The sequence below is a fragment of the Triturus cristatus genome, chromosome 10 (genome assembly GCF_964204655.1).
Source record: "Triturus cristatus chromosome 10, aTriCri1.1, whole genome shotgun sequence".
Lineage (NCBI taxonomy): Eukaryota > Metazoa > Chordata > Amphibia > Caudata > Salamandridae > Triturus > Triturus cristatus.
The window spans coordinates 240,693,260-240,710,984 of NC_140593.1; the positions used below are offsets into that span (position 1 = coordinate 240,693,260).

Genomic DNA, 17,725 nt, shown 5'->3' on the forward strand with positions numbered 1-17,725 from the left:
CCACCCCTGGCACGCTTAATCAGTCAGAACTCTCGGAGGAAGAAGTGGCTGACCTCCTCAGTGGCTACGACTCTGCTTTGACAACCCCATGCCCCTCAGACCTGAAGGAAGAACTCCCTATCGGCACGGTTGCATCCAACCCTAACAGATCTGCTACCCTCCGCATCAGAGGGGTGGTTAATAGCAACCTAGCTAGAATTACCATCTCTGCTTCTACCCTTGACACTCACGCCAGCCCCTCCCTAGCCGGCTTCCTAATAAACTGCCGGTCAGCTGTAAAACATGCATCTGATGTCGCCGACCTCATCCTGAGACATAAATCGGACCTAGCGATCCTGACTGAATCTTGGCTCAAGAAATCCTCATCGCCCTACCTAGACCTCTTAGTCCCACCTAACTATAACATCGTAAGGATGGACAGGCATTCAAAGAAAAAAGGGGGTGGCATTGTCTGCATCTACCGCTCCAACCTCCTTGTTACGGAACTGCCGGTGGACCCTACAGACTCCTACGAATACCTTGCATTCTCCATCTCAAACAACACTTCACAACTGTGCAAACTTCACATCTTTTACCACCCTCCATGCAAGAATGACACTTTTACGGACCTCCTCATGGAAATCATCACAGCTAAGGTTTCTCCAAACTCTAATGACATTTTCCTTGGTGACTTCAACTTGCATTGGAACGATCCTAAGGATCCTTAGGCCAATGCCATTAGAGACTTCTTGGCCGATCAAGCCCTTACCCAAGCCTGCTCCCTCCCTACTCATTCGAAAGGCGCCACCCTAGACTGGATCATTGCTAAAGAATCATCGGTCAAACTTATCTCTATTGACACTTGTGATTGGTCTGACCGCCACGCCATCACCTTCCTCCTGCCCAGCACCCACAAGACATGGACACCTCAACCCGTGATTCCCAAACGATGGGTTAGAGACACCAAGAACCTCGATCACGAGAAACTGGCAGCGCGTTGTGAGACCGACCTCCCCCCCACCCCCTCAGTGCACTTCGGTCGACAACCTAGCGGATCATTACTCTTCAACCATATCCAACATTCTCGATGACCTGGCACCACTAAAAATAAAAAGAACCCAGATCAAAGACAGAAATCCCTGGTTCAGCGAATCCCTCAACAAGGAGAAGAGATCCCTTCGACAGACTGAACGTAACTGGAAACAACACCCTTCAGCAGCACATCTAAAACTTCGCCGCCAGGCCAGAAATGCCTACAATAAGAAAATCCTCAACTCAAAAAAAGAATTCTTCAGAACTGAACTGGAGAACGCCTAAAATCGACCTAGCAAGCTGTTCGACTTGGTCAAACACTAATCCAACAAACTAGCGAAAACCTCCAAAGAAACACCTAAACCCCTAATAACAAGCAAGGAATTATCTTCCTTCTTCTGCGACAAAATCTCTGCCCTAGGTAATGAACTCAAATCCGCAACTCACCACCAAAATCAAAATCTGCCAGCTCTACTTCTTCTCTCCGTGTTGTTCTCCTAAACCTCACCCAAAAACCTAGCGCACTGGTCCAATTTTAAAATCTATGACGAACAATCTATCTCGAAAATTCTCGCCTCCTTAAACCCGAACAATCACTTCAATGATCCTCTCCCATCTAACTGCCTAGCTGCTGCCTCTCAGGCTATCATCCCTTCCTGGACCTCAATAATCAACGCCTCCCTCCTACAGGGCTCAATTCCGGATACACTCAAGGCTGGCCAAGTTGTCCCCATCCTAAAAAAAACCACGCTGGACCCTGCTTCCGCTGAGAACTATAGACCCATATCCAACATCCCACTCCTAGCCAAAGTTCTGGAAAAATGTGTGCAACAGCAACTGAGCCTACACATCAACAAATTTCACCTGTTAGATGACTTTCAATCCGGATTGAAAGTCATCTAACAGGTGAAATTGTGTTGTGTCAGATCGGGACACAACACGGAAACCACCCTCCTCCACATTGTAGATGACGCTCTCCAAGCCCTCGACCAAGGCAAAGCCTCCTAATCCTCCTTGACCTTTCCTCTGCCTTCGATACGGTTAACCATCAATTTCTCCTTGAACGCCTCAAACTCAGGATGGGGTTGGATGGCACCGTCCTTGAATGGTTTAGATCTTTCCTCCAAAACCGCTCACAGAGAGTCCTCATCAATGGTAATCTATCCGCCCCCTCTCCGGTTGGAGTCCTCCAAAGATCAACCCTCTCCCCTACCCTCTTCAACCTTTACCTTGAACCTCTCACCGAGGTTCTACGTGCCGCCAATATCTCCTACCTTATGTACGCCGCCGATTCACAAATCTATATAAAAATCTCTTCCCCCGAGGACATTTTCTCCCTGAATGAGGCCCTGAAGCTGACAGTCCACTGGCTCACCGCCAACCAGCTTAAACTCAACACAAATAAAACTGCATTTCTTCTGATCTCCCCACCCAAAACCAATCCAGACATCCAGGAATGGATCAAGACCATCACAGCACTAAACTGCCCTCCTACCATTGTTGACTCGGCAAAATCCCTTGGAATAACCCTGGACGGCAGCCTGAACATGCGTGGCCATATAAACTCGATGGCCAAAACGACAAGATTCCACCTTAAGTTACCTAAGAAACCTAAAACCCTTCCTCGATGTGTCCGACCTTAAAACGGCAGTACAGGCCCTAGTCATTTCCAGACTAGAATATGGATGCTCTACTCTTGCAGGACTACCCAAGAAATTTCTGGCCCCATTGAAAGCCTTTTTATAAACAATGTGATTCTACCCTAAACAAAATAAAGACTATTTAGTATTTTTGTTTATAGTGATGGGGAATAAGGCGTGTTTAGTGATCCATGAGATGCCATGGAAAGACACTAAATGTTTTTAAAATACCCCTCACACACTATGAATCCCATAGTGTCATGCTTCATCATAGGGGTCTTCCCGTCCCTCTACGGGGCAGGGCGTGCTACAACCTGCGAATACGTGGAGCACTGTTTTTATGAAAGAATAGGCAATGTGTGGTGAGGAAGTGAGAGTGGTAAGGTTAGTGAAGATTACAAAAAAAAAAATAAAAAAATTCCCTGGCTGGTAGAAAAAACTACTTTATTTATTTCTCCGGCTGGGAACATTAAAAAGGGGATAAAGTGTAGGGGGTGTGTCTTAATGCAATACCCCCTACTGGGTCAACATGTTTCATAAGCAGTCCCCACTGCTTTACTTATCAGGACCGAATGTGATCCCTACTACACTCAGATTATCAAACTGGTTTATATGTATGTATGCCTATTATAAAAAAAAACAGACCACAAAAAATGTGCTGGTCTGGAGAAAGTTTCTTAGGGGTACATTGATCCCTGTATTCAATAACCGACTTGGTATACTATTTGGAGTGATACACGGGCTTCATGAGCTTGCACTGGAGGGAAGGATGCCTCGAATAAACAATGATTCAGGATTCTTTCCTTGCCTTTATGTACCTCCGTGCTGCTCCGTGGATGGCCATCTCGTTGACCCAGTAGGGGGTATCGCATTAAGACACACCCCTACACTTTATCCCCTTTTTAATATTTCCAGCCGGAGAAATAAATAAAGTAGTTTTTTCTACCAGCCAGGGAATTTTTTAATTTATTTTTTTGTAATCTTCACTAACCCTACCACTCTCACCCCCTCACCACACATAGCCTATTCTTTCATAACAGTGCTCGCCCGTATTCGCAGGTTGTAGCACGCCCCGCCCCGTAGAGGGACGGGAAGACCCCTCTGATGAAGAATGACACTATGGGATTCATAGTGTGTGAGGGGTATTTTAAAAACACTTAGTGTCTTTCCATGGCATCCCATGGATCACTAAACATGCCTTATTCCACATCACTATAAACAAAACAACAAAAATACTAAATAGTCTTTATTTTGTTTAGGGTAGAATCACATTGTTTATTAAAAGTTATACAGGAGGTAGATTCTATCCAGATACCTCTCTACTCCCTTTTTTGGTTCTTTTTTTCAGCCCATTGAAAGCCTGCTTCAACACCGCCGCCAGACTACTAACCGGCTCAAAGAAATTTTACCTCATCTCTCCCCACCTCAAAGCTCTGAACTGGCTTCCCCTAGAGGCCTGAATCCAATTTAAACTGGCCTGCATTACTCACAAAGCTCTTTCTAACAACTCCCCTTCATTTCACGCACAAAAACGTGTGATATCAGGAGGAGCCAGAAACTCCCGATCTGTCAAAGACCTACTTCTGCAACCAGCACGTTTCCGGAAGAAAAAAACCTACAATCGGGCCTTCACTGGGGCCGCGCCAAGGATTTGGAACTCTCTCCCACCCGCCATCAGAAGACTTCCGTCCTTGGCACAATTTAAGGAGACCAAAACCTTCTTAATGGGTAAGTACCTCATCTAATGAACACGTTACATTATTATTATTCTATGGACGATACCGATCGTTGCACTCCTGGGCATCCCCCCAAGAGTTGAGACTATGTGCCCTCTTGTATAATTCTACCTGCTTTAATTTCTTTCCCACATGTAGCCGGGATTTTAGACTGCGTGTTTTCTTGCATTATGTATCCCCTATTTTTACCCAATTAATCCCTTGCTGAAAGAGGTGTGGCGCAGCAACCAGGGCGACTGACGCTGGGGATCACGGTTCGATCCCCGACTCCGGCAGCAGGGATCTGCCCAGCACCATGTGACTCTGGGCGATAGCTCGCTTAATCTTCCCCACGGCCCCCAGCGCCTTGACACCTTCGGATAATTGTTCGCGCTTTACAAATACTGGATATTTACATTTATTTACATTCCTTCCCAACGCTTTATACACCACCCTGCATACTGTAAAGCGCTCTGATACCCTCACGGGTCTGGTTCGCGCTCTATAAAACTATAAGATAAAATACTAACTGTGCGCACTTTGACCAGGCGAGGTCAGCCCTACTTCGCTCTAAAAAGCTGCCGCCCCTTTCTCCTCCCATATTCGAATGCAGAACGGAGGGCAGCAACAGCCCACTCTGTCCGAAAATAAATGAAGCCAGTCACTACCAGGTCGGTAGCTCATACACCCAACGCGCGCCTTTAATCAAGCCGACTAGCCGAGCCTTCACCAAACTGGAAACGTCAAATGGCTCTGTCGGAGGACGGCTAGTGCAGGCACACATTGCGATTCTACAGCCAATAGACACTTCGGAATTATTGTGCTGCGCATTAAGAGTGGCTGGGGTAACACCAATCCTAGGTCGCGCTACACATTACTAGTCCCGCCTACTACCAAACTAAACACACAAGTTCAGCTGTTTGACCTGTTGTTATTCAACCCGGAAGTGCTGAACATATTGGCAAATGACATCCGTAAAAAAAGAGCGACAACGGACAGCCTGATATCGTCCCTTGTAAGTAATGGACAGGTGGTCACCGAGAGTGACTGCAGATTACAGACAATAGTGGCTGATGAAATAAAAGGGGGTAACTAAACAGATGAAAACCAGAGATCGGATGACAGGTACTTTGAAGGTGAGCATCGTTACAGATGGTGGCAATATACTACATTGTAGCATAGACATAGAGACAGGACTACGAGAACCAAGCCTTGGGGTATGTCAGGCAGGCCAGACAGCAGATGTGTGTGTTAGTGTAGTGTTCTTGTAGAGGGATATGCTAGTTTTCTCTTGAAGGTGTTACAGTTGCTGTGTTCATTCTATTGCTTCTTGGGGATCTTTTACTACTGTTTGCTCAGTACTGGTGGCAACCTTGTTGAGTATTGATCAATGTAAGTTCTGATGTTGCAACTCTGCGTAACTACAGTGGTCGTATTGGGGGTTTGGGACTGGTTGAGGGACCTACCATCCTTGTCCTTCCATTCCTTTATCTCAGCTGCTATAGATTCTCTTAAATTTCACTCTCCTTTTTTTATCTACACGCATATCCCCTTATTTGTTTTCATTTGCTACCTGTTTGTTCTAATCACGTTCCCTTCTAGCAGCTGCTTAACAAACATTGTTTACTTCCTCTCTCTTCTGATGTTTTTTTCTCCCCATTCTGCCGTCTCATGCACTCTTTCATTGTATGCTTCTCATTATTTATGTATTTATTTCATTTGATTCCCTTTTCATCTAGTACTTTTGTTTTCAATTACTTCCCTCTCCAGAACTCTCAAGTTTCCAACTCCATGCTTGAGTAGCTTATCAAGTCCGCTTTTTTTCTTTGCATTCTGGGATTATTGTATCTTTTTGATCCTATTATAAAGTCAGGATTACAGTCCCAAAATTCACACAAATGGCTTGCACTGGGTTAACTACGCATGCATAGACCTGTGCAATTCAAGAGCTATGCCTCTCGTACCTCCGTCCCCTCTGTTCCTTTACTGCGAGTCACCTTTCTTTCTTTTCCATTCTCTTAACATCAGTATGATCATGGAATATTTTTCTACATTTTGCTCCTTTTTTAAATCTTTATTTTGCCCACATATTTTTTTTTGCACTTCACTCACGTTTAGTTCACCATTCTCTTCCGCCATATGTTTTGTTTCTTTTCCACTCCTTTTCTTTCATCTTATACTGTCTTCCCTTCTATTTCAATTTTCCTGTTATACATTTCCATTTAATTTCTTATTCCCTCTCGTTATTACTTTCTCTTGTTCATTCCTATCACCATATCATTTCCTTGTATCCTCCCATATATTCTTCACTTTCTGCCCAAGTATTTTCTTTTTCTTCTATTTTTCATTCATTTTCCTTCACTTTCTCAGGTATTTTATCAATTTTTTTCCATTTGTGTTCTCAAAGTTATGTTACCTTATCTTATTCCCTTTTCCTTATGTATAATTTACCTTTATTCTCATGTTTTCTTTCCCTTGCATTCTGTCCTCTCACTGTTTACCTAATTTCCTCTGTATTATATCATTCATGGTTTCCATTTTGTTTCCAATTAACTTCTTGCTTTTCCTTCTCCTGTGACCTCTTCTGTTACTTCAACTTAGACCTTTGCCCTTAAAGTCTTTATTTCCTTTCAACTGTATTTCCCTTATGACTTTCATATTGTACCTCCTTGTAGGTATATTGTGACCAAAACCAAGTCTTCTGTTTCTTGCTAAAGAAAATAATCACCGTTCAATACAACTTATATTTGAATACTTGCAACATGTTGACCCCTATCCCAGTAAGACTCTCAAATCTAATGTACAACATATTGACACCCGTTAAACTTTCAGCTCATGAGTGATTTTGAAAGGAGAGGGACTATAATTGTTTAAAGCTTAGAGATAGACTCATATTATCCTGACTGGTCTGAAAAAAGGGTTACTTTGCTCTCTCTTTCTTTATAGGTTGAGCCTATAGCGGCAGCACGCATACGCTGCTCGCTTTGCGAGGCATGCAGTATTCAGTATGGAGTGGAAGCTCCGTGAAAGCTCCGCCCACTCTCCGCCCATCTTTTTCATTGGCGTGTGTCTTTGTCGTTCCTAAATGCTGCCTTCCAATTGGTTTTAGGCTTGTTATTCCCTCCTTATGACGGCCATGTCGTCATTTGTATCCTTCCATGGCTACTGGCCCCTTTACTTTCGGGTGTTGCACAGTATGTTTTACTTAGATTGTGAGCACTATTTTCTTCCTGTGCCTCCCCCCGCTCCCGCAGTCTGTGCCTTCTCGCCCCCCTCACTCCGTTGTTCGTGCCTTCTTGCCCGCCCATAGTCCCGTTTGCAGTAAAATAGGTCTTGTGTAAATGCGAGTCCTATTGCGTTGCAAATGCTTGTTCGAGCGAGCTGTCGCTCTGGTCTCAAGCGGATGCAGGGTGATAGTTTTTAGGTCTCGCTGAGTCAGCGCGCATGCGTTGCTCGGAGAGACATTTTGTATGTGAGTTTTCAAAGTGCTGCTGGCTGGCCTAGCGCTTGCGTGCACGTGAGCGTGCACGCGCGCAGCCGCGATGCACTAGGCCAGCCAGCAGCACTTGGGAACGCCTTTAGCACGTCATCGCGATCACTTTCGCTTTCACAGCGATCGTGATCACTTTCGTGGCCTCCTTGTTTTTTTGGAAAGCATTGGCCAATGCTTGTTATTTTTCATGAAGAGGCTCTAATTCAGGTGCGCGTGCACACACCACCGCTTTGTAGATTGCGCCCGCCGGTTCATATTCCCAGCAACTGCAGCCACATCAGAGGGTGAAAGAAAAACGGGGTCCGCTTCACCGCAGCCCTCCACCAGTGTCCCCTTCTAAATCCTGTACCCCGCCCCCCCTCCTCTCCCAGCCACACCTTCCTCGAACTCGAGCACTCACCTCAGCGCCATAACCGCCCTCCGTCAGCGTGGTCTCCATGATAGAGATGGGACCTGGAAGTTTGGGAGAAGCAATCGGCAGGCATGAGCTGTGTTTACCAAAGTGCGTTATTTGTTCAATCACATGATACATTCGTTTTCCCACTGCACACGGGTTTTACGTTTTGCGAAGGAATACCAAGCGAAGCAGGTAATGCCTCGGCAGTCACAGCTCTTGACCATATTTCTCGAATGGGAGGGGATGTGCACACACGTAGTGCTTTGTTTAGTGTGAAGGAAATCACCAACCAAATACTAGCCACCATAGTTTCTTCAACAGTTGAAGTGGTGTGTTGTTTAAAATGCGCGCCAGCACATTATAAACACCCCACTTCCACTTTGTTTTGTAATTTGCCATGTCCACGGCAGTGATTGGTCGAGTTTCACGAGCTAGATGGTTTTTGTAGGGTATTCATTGGCTTGAGCTGACTAGGTCAAGGGTAATGATCTTGACTGTGACTCGCTCGATTGGGAACGATGATGGAGACGTTACTACACCCCATTGGCCAAAAATGAATGAGAAACTAAATATGACTAAATCCCCTCCTAAACTCACGTCAACTAGGAGCCATCTTATTATTTTTTTCTTGTACTATTCTGAATCCTGTGAAGTTAATATATTCATGAGAATCAAATATTGCTTTATTTGTTTGTTTACATGAATACAGTTACCTCTAGCAAACTATAATGTTAGAAAGAAATGTCAAGTACATTTTTGTTCCAAAAATGTCTTCACTGGTGAAACATTTTCGACACATTGTAGCAACTTGTCATTAATCCTACATTTTATGTCTGGTTCTTAACTTTGCGAGTTTTCTTTACAATATGTAATATGCAATTCCCTTTCCAAGATGGCTGTAGCCGTTGCCAACATTTGACAGCAGACCAGGCATTTGTCAATCGCTTACCGGCAGGAAGAAGACTAAGCAGTACATTACAACTGCTGGCGACCCACGGTGCCGGCCAGAGGAAGAGATCTAGGAACCGACCTGAAAACACGGGAGCCTAGTGAATTCCAGAAACTGTACCCCGAACCGTAGAAGACACAGGCTGCAGGACAGCCAGGATGTCTCCACATTCTCGGTGCACACTCTGTCATTTACTCGTCTACCTCATTTTCGTGGGGCTTGCAGGGTGAGTGTCAACAGCCGGGGAGGCTGCATTAGGGAATGCTCTAATATGGGTTAGAGCAGCCTACTTTCCATTGTCAGAAGACGTTTACTTGAGGGGGTAAGTGGGAGGGCGAATATCAGTCGGCCGTGTTTTTTCTCCCCACTACTCTACTCCAACCATGTTACTTCTTCCCCTCTTAACCCTCACCCTCCCTTTGTCCGTATTAGACATTCCTAAATGAAAAAAGCGATATGAGATGCCCAGAGCTGAACTCCTTGGAAGGGGGGGCACATCGGGGGAGAAGTAGGGGGCAGAGGCGCACTGACATGAGGGTGGGGGGGGTAGGGGACGAGTTGGGGTTGGGAGGGAAGATACTCTTAATGAACACGGGGACCCGTGATGTAATGAACATTGTTGATTTGGAAAATAATAAAAAATGTTTCAACAAAAAAAAAAAAAAATGAGATGCCCAGAGCTGGCCGCATCACAGCGTTTTCTGCTGTCCTGTTGCTTTTTTCCCTCCCACCCTCTTTCCCGTGTCCTTTTGTTAAAACTGCACACACTAAGTGATTTATTGCAGGATGTGCAGAGGAACAGTTTACAAGAACCTCTAAAAGGGCACCATGGACGCTGCTTCAAAAAGGCTTACTCCTTCTAGGCATTTAAGTGACAAGATTCCCAAGTCTGTGCATGCTTTTGTGAGCTCACAGTGCTCAAGCATTGTTTAGCAATGCCGGGAACTGCTGTAGAGAGGTACATCTTGCCATTGTGTGGGCTTTGACTATGTCAATGCATTGGCACAGCAAAGATTGCAGATTGGCGATTACACGTCGGGCAAGAACACAGACAACTGGAGGCTGGTACACATGGATTGAAAGGAAAGCCTCAGCAGGGCGCACCAAGTAAACATACAAGACAAGCATTGACATAGCCAATAGGTCTCGCTTTTGGGACCTTATAAGTATTTAGTTATGCAGCACAATATCCTTGGTGCCACAACATCAACTGTTGCATGGCTAAACACTTATAAGGTCCCAAAGGCGAGACCTATTGGCTATGCCAATGCTTGTTATTGTTATTGTAAATGTCGATGATTTGTAGGATGTGAGCGGGGTTCTTGATGGAGCATTAGCGGAGTGCATGCTGCAGGCTTTTTTATTCTTTCTTCATTTAGTCGATGGTAGAATAAGTTTTAAAGGCGTGATGCGTCATGGAAGTGGTTGTTTGATCGATTTGACATTGAGGATTGCTTCGTTTTACCTTTATAGTTCAAAGAACACTAGCTTAAAAAACAAGTTAGTTGGTGTCTTTCGTTTTTTTTTTTATTGTTGCTGATTCTTCGTTTTACTTATGTAGCTTTGCTTAAAAAAATAAAAAAAATATAGAGCTACACGTCACAGAGGTCACTGCGGATTACAAACTAAGCGATTCTTTTAAGGGTAAAGTGGTGTTCTGATAACACTTAAACATAGGATTTGGCCGTGGTTAATCGTTTGCTGTTCCCATAAAGTGCGATGATGCAGATGTGGGAAGAGGGGGGCTAGATACCTCGAACCGCTAGCGGGCTGTGAGCGCACCTGCTGACCGTCTGGCTGCTATCACGAGCCTCCTCCACATCTGATTTATGGGGAGTTGCTCGCCTCACCTACGGTGAATCGGTCACACTTTGCAGTACTAGAGATGTTAGGGCTCTCCCCTTTGTAGTTTTCCGGGTTGAAGGGGGGTGGGGTGGATATTGGGGTGACCTGTGCACCTGTTCCGTCATGGGGGGCGGGTGGGTTTGTCACCCCTGCCCCACTTTGGGCGCTTAAATGACCGAGTGCGCGTCTCCTCCTGTTCATCTGTCGTCATCTCGTAACATCTACTTAATCAGCTCGAGGCCTGGAGTTGGTTGGGGGCTGATAACTTTCTTAAACAGCTTAGCAAACCGACAGCTGCCATCCACGGACGACTTCGGCCAGGCTGTACATCTTTAGCCAGTGGTGCTGTGCATTCTGGTACTTGAAGTTTCACTCTAACCATACACGTTTGCTCCAAGAGCGTGGGGAGGGGCAACCCTTCAAGGGGGCCTCGGTAAGGCCAATGTACATCTGTGACCTATGGGGTTTCTTCCCCCATATCACATTCTTTGGGGGGGGGGGCATCATATTGTGTTATGCCACTGGTTTTTGCATAAACATCTCAGCATGAAAACTGTCAGCTAATGGTCAGGGCTGGCCAAAGGAGGCACCCTTGCAGGAGGCCTAGACTATGCCTGGCCGCCTCATCCCCAGCGACTCCTGCTGAGGAAATAATCGAGGCCTTGTGCATGATTTAAGCGGACCTAGAATGCTGTGCCCCAAATACAAAAGCTAAAACCGCACAACCCGTCCACTAAACTCCACAGGAGACGCAGTACATCAAGAATCGGAAATAACAAGCATTTGCAATGCAATAGGTCTCGCATTTACGCAAGTTTAAGCTATTGGCATTGTAAATGACAATTCCTGTTATTTATGTTTCAAAAAACGAAAACAAAAATAAAAGGCCTTGTTATTTGCAATGTTAATAGCTCAAACGCTTGTAAATGCGAGACCTATTGCATTGCAAATGCTTGTTTAAATGTGTTACCATGGCACTGTGGTTGATACACACATGCCTGATACACTGACTGTATGCATTTCAATAATGTATTTTGACATCATTTATGTAATAATGATTCGGAATACGTTCAAGATTATGCTCTGTTGCCCAAAGTGCTTCAATTGAAGCCTATTTGGATGGATTTAAGGTCAAATGGGTTAGTAATAGTGCCCCTAAAAGTTCACTGTATGTGAATAACATTTCCTGATGCAACTCGCACCTAGAAGAGGCGCTATATCCAGTCTGTAGAAAAATAATACAAAACTGTTTGTAATCTGCACACTTTTCCTGTTTGATACCAGAGCCTAATAAAAATTGCACAGAAGAGGTGCAAATGCATTTGTGTATTACGAGTTTCGGAGTAACCTGTGTATTTCACATTAAACAAACTAACAAAGAACAACATACACCTTTCTTGTTGCAAAAAGGTATAAAAACCGCTCTAAATATCCTGCAACAATATTTAGGTCTCGCCTAGGCAGCACTCATGCGCTGCTCTAGGAGGGCCTTTAGCCATCGGTCTGCTCCTTTTCAAGCACACTCGTGCTTGTGCTGGCATCCACCTTGCGGGAGCAAGCAGCGGCGCGCGTGGTAATTGAAAACCTATGGCTCTCGCGCTGCCGCTTCCGCTGCTTGCTCCCGCAAGGCGGATGCCAGCACGAGTGCATTTGCCTGCTCATTCGCGGCCGCGGGGTTGCACCACGCTCTCTCACGCTGTTCATTATTTTCATGTGCCGCCAAGAACTTCTTTCGAGAGCCCACTTTTCATTATTTTTTTTTATGTGCCGCCAAGCAGTTCCAGTGCAGTACACCGTGCTTTCAATGCTCTTGCAGCGCCCGTTTTCATGAGTGCTGCTCTTTTTTTCTTTTCAGTACAAGGCTGTTTTCAAAACAACCTCGCCTTCTTTTTCAGCCGAGGGCTTGTTGTATCTAATATTCCGCCTCTTTCTGCTCTCCCATGTGCCCCCTTTGAGATCCTCCTCTCCATCCGCATTCTGCCAGCACCCTCCTACCCAATAGTCGTCGTCCACCACCACCACGTCCACCACCACCACTCCATTCACCACCACCACGTCATCCACCACCACCCCACCAAGTCCACCACCCCCACCACGTCCATCACCCCCACCACGTTCACCACGTCCACCACCACCACGTCCACCACCTCCACCACCACGACCACCACCACCACCCGTGACAGGTAAAGTATCACTGAAGGGCAGGGGTAATAGGAGTGTCAACCCCTGCTGTACCTGGGACATTTAAGGATGCGTTGGGTGCGAGAAGACGGGAATAGGGGCTAGAAGTATTACACCTGACCCAAGATACATTTTGAAGAGGTGCAATGTCACTGGGGCTCCTGTAAAAGCACTCGCAGCATCTCTACCTTACAGTAATAATAATATTAATCCACATTTGCAAAGCGTGAACAATCACCCGTAAGGGTCTCTAGGCGCTGGGGGCCGTCGGGAAGATGAAACAAGCTATTGCCCAGAGTCACATGGTGCTGGGCTAATCTACCGCCAGTGCCGGGGATCGAACCGTGAGCCCCCCGGTTCCGGAGTCAGTCACCCTGGCCGCTGCGCCACACCTCTTCCTGCACGAGCCACTCACTCAAAACAAGCATTGGCATAGCCAATAGGTCTAGCCTTTGGGACCTTATAAGTGTTTAGCCATGCAACACTTGATGTTGTTGCACCAAAGATATTGTGTTGGATAACTAAACACTTATAAGGTCCCAAAGGCGAGACCTATTGGCTATGCCAATGCTTGTTTCATAACCCACCATCATTTCAATGTAACTATTCTTGGTGTATGATCCATGGCGCATATTCCTATATCATTAAATATAAATAAATGAATGTAAACTTAGTGAAAGCTTTGTTATGAAGCTAATCACTGGTGAAGTGTGTTCATATTTTTGCCTGCTGTGTCCAAATTAAAGGCTGAAAATGCATATTGGATTTCTTTGGGTTGATTTATTGAATGTTACTATTTACCATTTGTTTAGAAACCAGGGGCCAAATCCACAAAGATATTTTCAGCCGTAAGTATATATTTACAGCTGAAAATACCTCCATCTGGGCCTGACAACAATTGACAAAATAATTTCTAGCATGCGTAAATTGATTTACTACTGTGTATTTCTCTGGTATGAGTGTAAAGAAATCCCCAGTAGTATATCCCATGCAACGGGTTGTAATTCTTTCATTTGTGAACATTCACAAACTCCAATCTGACCACTTCCCACTCTGAAAATAGTATGACATTTACTCCGGACAGTCTGGTATAATTTCCAGATCACTTCAGACGTGTTCGAGTTCTATGGGAAGGCTTCCTCCATGGGGAAACATATTTTCCCATGTACAAGAAAGGAAATGTATATGTTCATTTACACAGCTGCCTCCATTCCCCCTTTGCTATGTAGATTAATGCACTGGAAGAATAGGCGCCCATGGCATATGTCACAAGACATTCCCAGTAATATACCTGAAAACCTGTGCTGAACTTCCTAGCCATTCCAGTGGATTTGTTTATGAATTGAAAAAAAACACTATTTCTTTTCATGCGAAGACTCTTATTTGTAAAACTTTTTTCCTTTGAATCGGGTGATAGATGTGTCCGTTTACTCGTTGGTAGGAGAAACATGTACTGCCAGTTTTGTAGTTTGTGCTAAAAAAAAAAAACAATTCCACCAAATAAACTAAAAAGGGCAGATTTATTTTAACCCCTGAAAATGAAATATGTTTTCAAACCTAGGGAGGGTCTTGGCAAATGTGGTTCTGCGACTAAGATGCAAATGGGAATTGTTCTGTGTAAACCTGCAATACGCTTCAAACCTCTGTGTCGTTGTGGTGGTGTTAATGCTGTATACTCAAAGTTAATAAAATTATTAAAATGACTTGTGGATTTGAAGTCTTTCAAGTTTTTTCAGAGACTTAGTTTCTATTTCATTTCTTTACAGAACACTTCCTAAATCCCGTGGATCACACTCTTCCTCAACTCTTCAGCTGCAGAAATGAGTGGCTCCAAGCCTGATATCCTCTGGGCACCGCATCATGTGGACAGATTTGTTGTTTGTGATTCTGAGCTGAGCCTTTATCACATTGAGGCAGCTACAAGTTCCAATTCAGAACTAAAAGCGGGATCCCTTCGACTTTCGGAAGAAACAACAGCGACGCTGCTGGCAATAAATTCAGACACTCCTTACATGAAATGTGTGGCATGGTACCCAAAGTATGACCCAGAGTGCCTCTTGGCAGTTGGACAAGCAAATGGCCGAGTTGTTCTGACCAGCCTTGGCCAAGATCATAACTCTAAATGCAAAGACTTGATTGGGAAAGAGTTTGTTCCAAAGCATGCTCGACAATGTAATACCTTAGCATGGAACCCACTGGACAGTAATTGGCTTGCCGCAGGCCTTGATAAGCATCGAGCAGACTTTTCAGTTTTGATATGGGATATCAGCAGCAAATATGTGCCTGATGCCGCTGTTCCTTTGGAGAAAGTGAGGCTTGCAGCTGGTGAGTCTGAAGCAGGGTTGGTTGTAACCAAACCCCTCTATGAACTAGGTCAGAATGATGCCTGTCTCTCTCTTTGCTGGCTTCCACGGGACCAAAAGTTACTTTTAGCTGGTATGCATCGAAATCTGGCAATATTTGACTTGAGAAATACAAGCCAAAAGATGTTTGTTAATACGAAAGCGGTTCAAGGAGTGACTGTGGACCCCTACTTCCATGATCGAGTTGCATCTTTCTTTGAAGGGCAGGTTGCAATATGGGACCTTCGAAAATTCGAAAAACCTGTTTTAACTCTGACAGAGCAACCTAAACCCTTAACCAAGGTGGCATGGTGTCCAACCAGAACTGGTCTGCTAGCTACCTTAACCAGGGACAGTAACATTATTCGACTGTATGATATGCAGCACACGCCGACTCCCATTGGAGATGAAACTGAGCCTACTATAATTGAAAGAAGTGTTCAGCCCTGTGAGAACTATATTGCTTCATTTGCATGGCATCCAACCAGCCAGAACAGAATGGTAGTTGTGACACCTACAAGATCCATGTCGGACTTCACTGTCTTTGAGAGGATTTCTCTTGCTTGGAGTCCCACTACGTCTTTGATGTGGGCATGTGGCAGGCACTTGTATGAGTGCACAGAAGAAGTGAAGACTGGCTCATTGGAAAAGGATATTGCTACCAAGATGCGCCTTCGTGCGCTTTCCAGGTATGGCCTTGACACGGAACAGGTCTGGAGAAATCACCTACTTGCTGGCTATGAAGATCTTCAGCTGAAGTCACTTTGGTATACACTTCACTATATCCTTTGCAATAGTATTTTGAACCTACGTTTATCAAGAGAGTTACAATAATTTAAGTAAAAATCTTGGTACTGGCACATTTGATGTTACTAGATGCTACCAATACAGGTCAGGGTCTTCTTGATAGTTACTTCCAGCTCACCAAAGGAATAATTTAGATATCCATATAAGTCGAGGCCGATGAACGCTGCTTCAGCAACTGCCAGACTAATAAATGTCTGGGCCATGTATAGAATGTGGTCTATACGCAGCTTCAGGAACTGAGAAAAATATGTATTTTGACCCTAAAGCTTTTATTTCTGTTTCAAAAATAACAACCACAAATGAGCCTTTTAGTTGACTACATTCGAAATTAAATAAATTAAAGGTATATAAAAAACGAATGTATTTGAGTAGATCACCATGTTGCTGCATTGGTGGGTCATATAAAAATGACCTAGAATGAGAGGATAAAAATTACCCTAGCTCTTAAAAGTGATTACTCTACGCATTAAATCCATACATGCCAACCCTCCAAAATCAGACTGGAGACTAACGATTTTCAAGGCTAGTCTCCCACCTCCCGATTCCTACATTCAAATACCCAATTCCTCAGTCGGCTGCAGCTGGGACTGGCCTGCAGGGGTCTCCAAAATTTTCACTCACAAGAGCTAGTTATGTTCAATGGAAGTCATCCCGAGCTGCTAATATTATGAGTGTTGCACCTGTCAAACAAGATTATATTAGTGGCCTCTCATGCAAGGTTACCAGCCATGATCACTTCACTGCAGGATTGCTAGAAGTAATTAAAAAAGGCTTAGTCAATTTGGAATGCCTCCACAACAGTAATACAAAACAGCCACAGCTGTAATGACTCTTGGCACCAAGGTAATACTATTAGTAAAAAGCTCTCAAGGCTGCATGATTTATCATTTAAATATCGGTATTAAAAAGATTAAGGAAATTATGTGTTCCGAAAAGACACACATTTTCAGATCAAACGCACTCTTTTAAATTTTGGTATACCTATATTAATTCAACAAACTAAAGCTTCTAATTTCGTAGACTGAGCTGCACACAAGAGAGCTACTCACAGGTAGCTGTAGAGCTACCAGTAGTTCACAAGCTACTTGTTGGAGAAGCCTGGTCTAGTGAGACTTGTAGTATGCACTGCCAGTAGCCTGCTCCTGCGGGCCAGTGCAAAGCAGTTTTGTCATCGACGCTGTGCCTGCAGTTTCTCTGTGCTCCTGACAGGTAAGGGGAAAAAGAAAATGTATCTGATATCCGAACCTGCAGCGGCACACTAAGTCCCATACATGACAGTAGACTCGATTCAGGCCTCAATAGAAGTCAATGGGGGGAAAAACCAATCTCCCCATTATTTTTCTAA

General features: G+C 44.6%; 1 protein-coding gene across 3 annotated transcripts in view; it reads left to right on the forward strand.

The window, feature by feature from the left end:
* The first annotated feature begins 5,277 nt into the window (after positions 1–5,277).
* The window catches only part of MIOS (meiosis regulator for oocyte development), a 154,496-nt gene continuing 142,048 nt past the window's right edge, over positions 5,278–17,725 (forward strand). The window contains exons 1-2 of one of the 3 annotated variants that reach the window (XM_085630881.1): positions 5,278–5,381; positions 14,998–16,354. In XM_085630881.1, coding sequence (XP_085487007.1) covers positions 15,052–16,354 — 1,303 coding nt within the window. In that variant the 5' untranslated portion in view covers positions 5,278–5,381; positions 14,998–15,051. Of the gene's footprint in view, positions 5,503–5,578; positions 5,759–14,997; positions 16,355–17,725 lie in introns of those variants that run through there. The other 2 variants (XM_085630878.1, XM_085630880.1) reach the window with 2 other exon arrangements.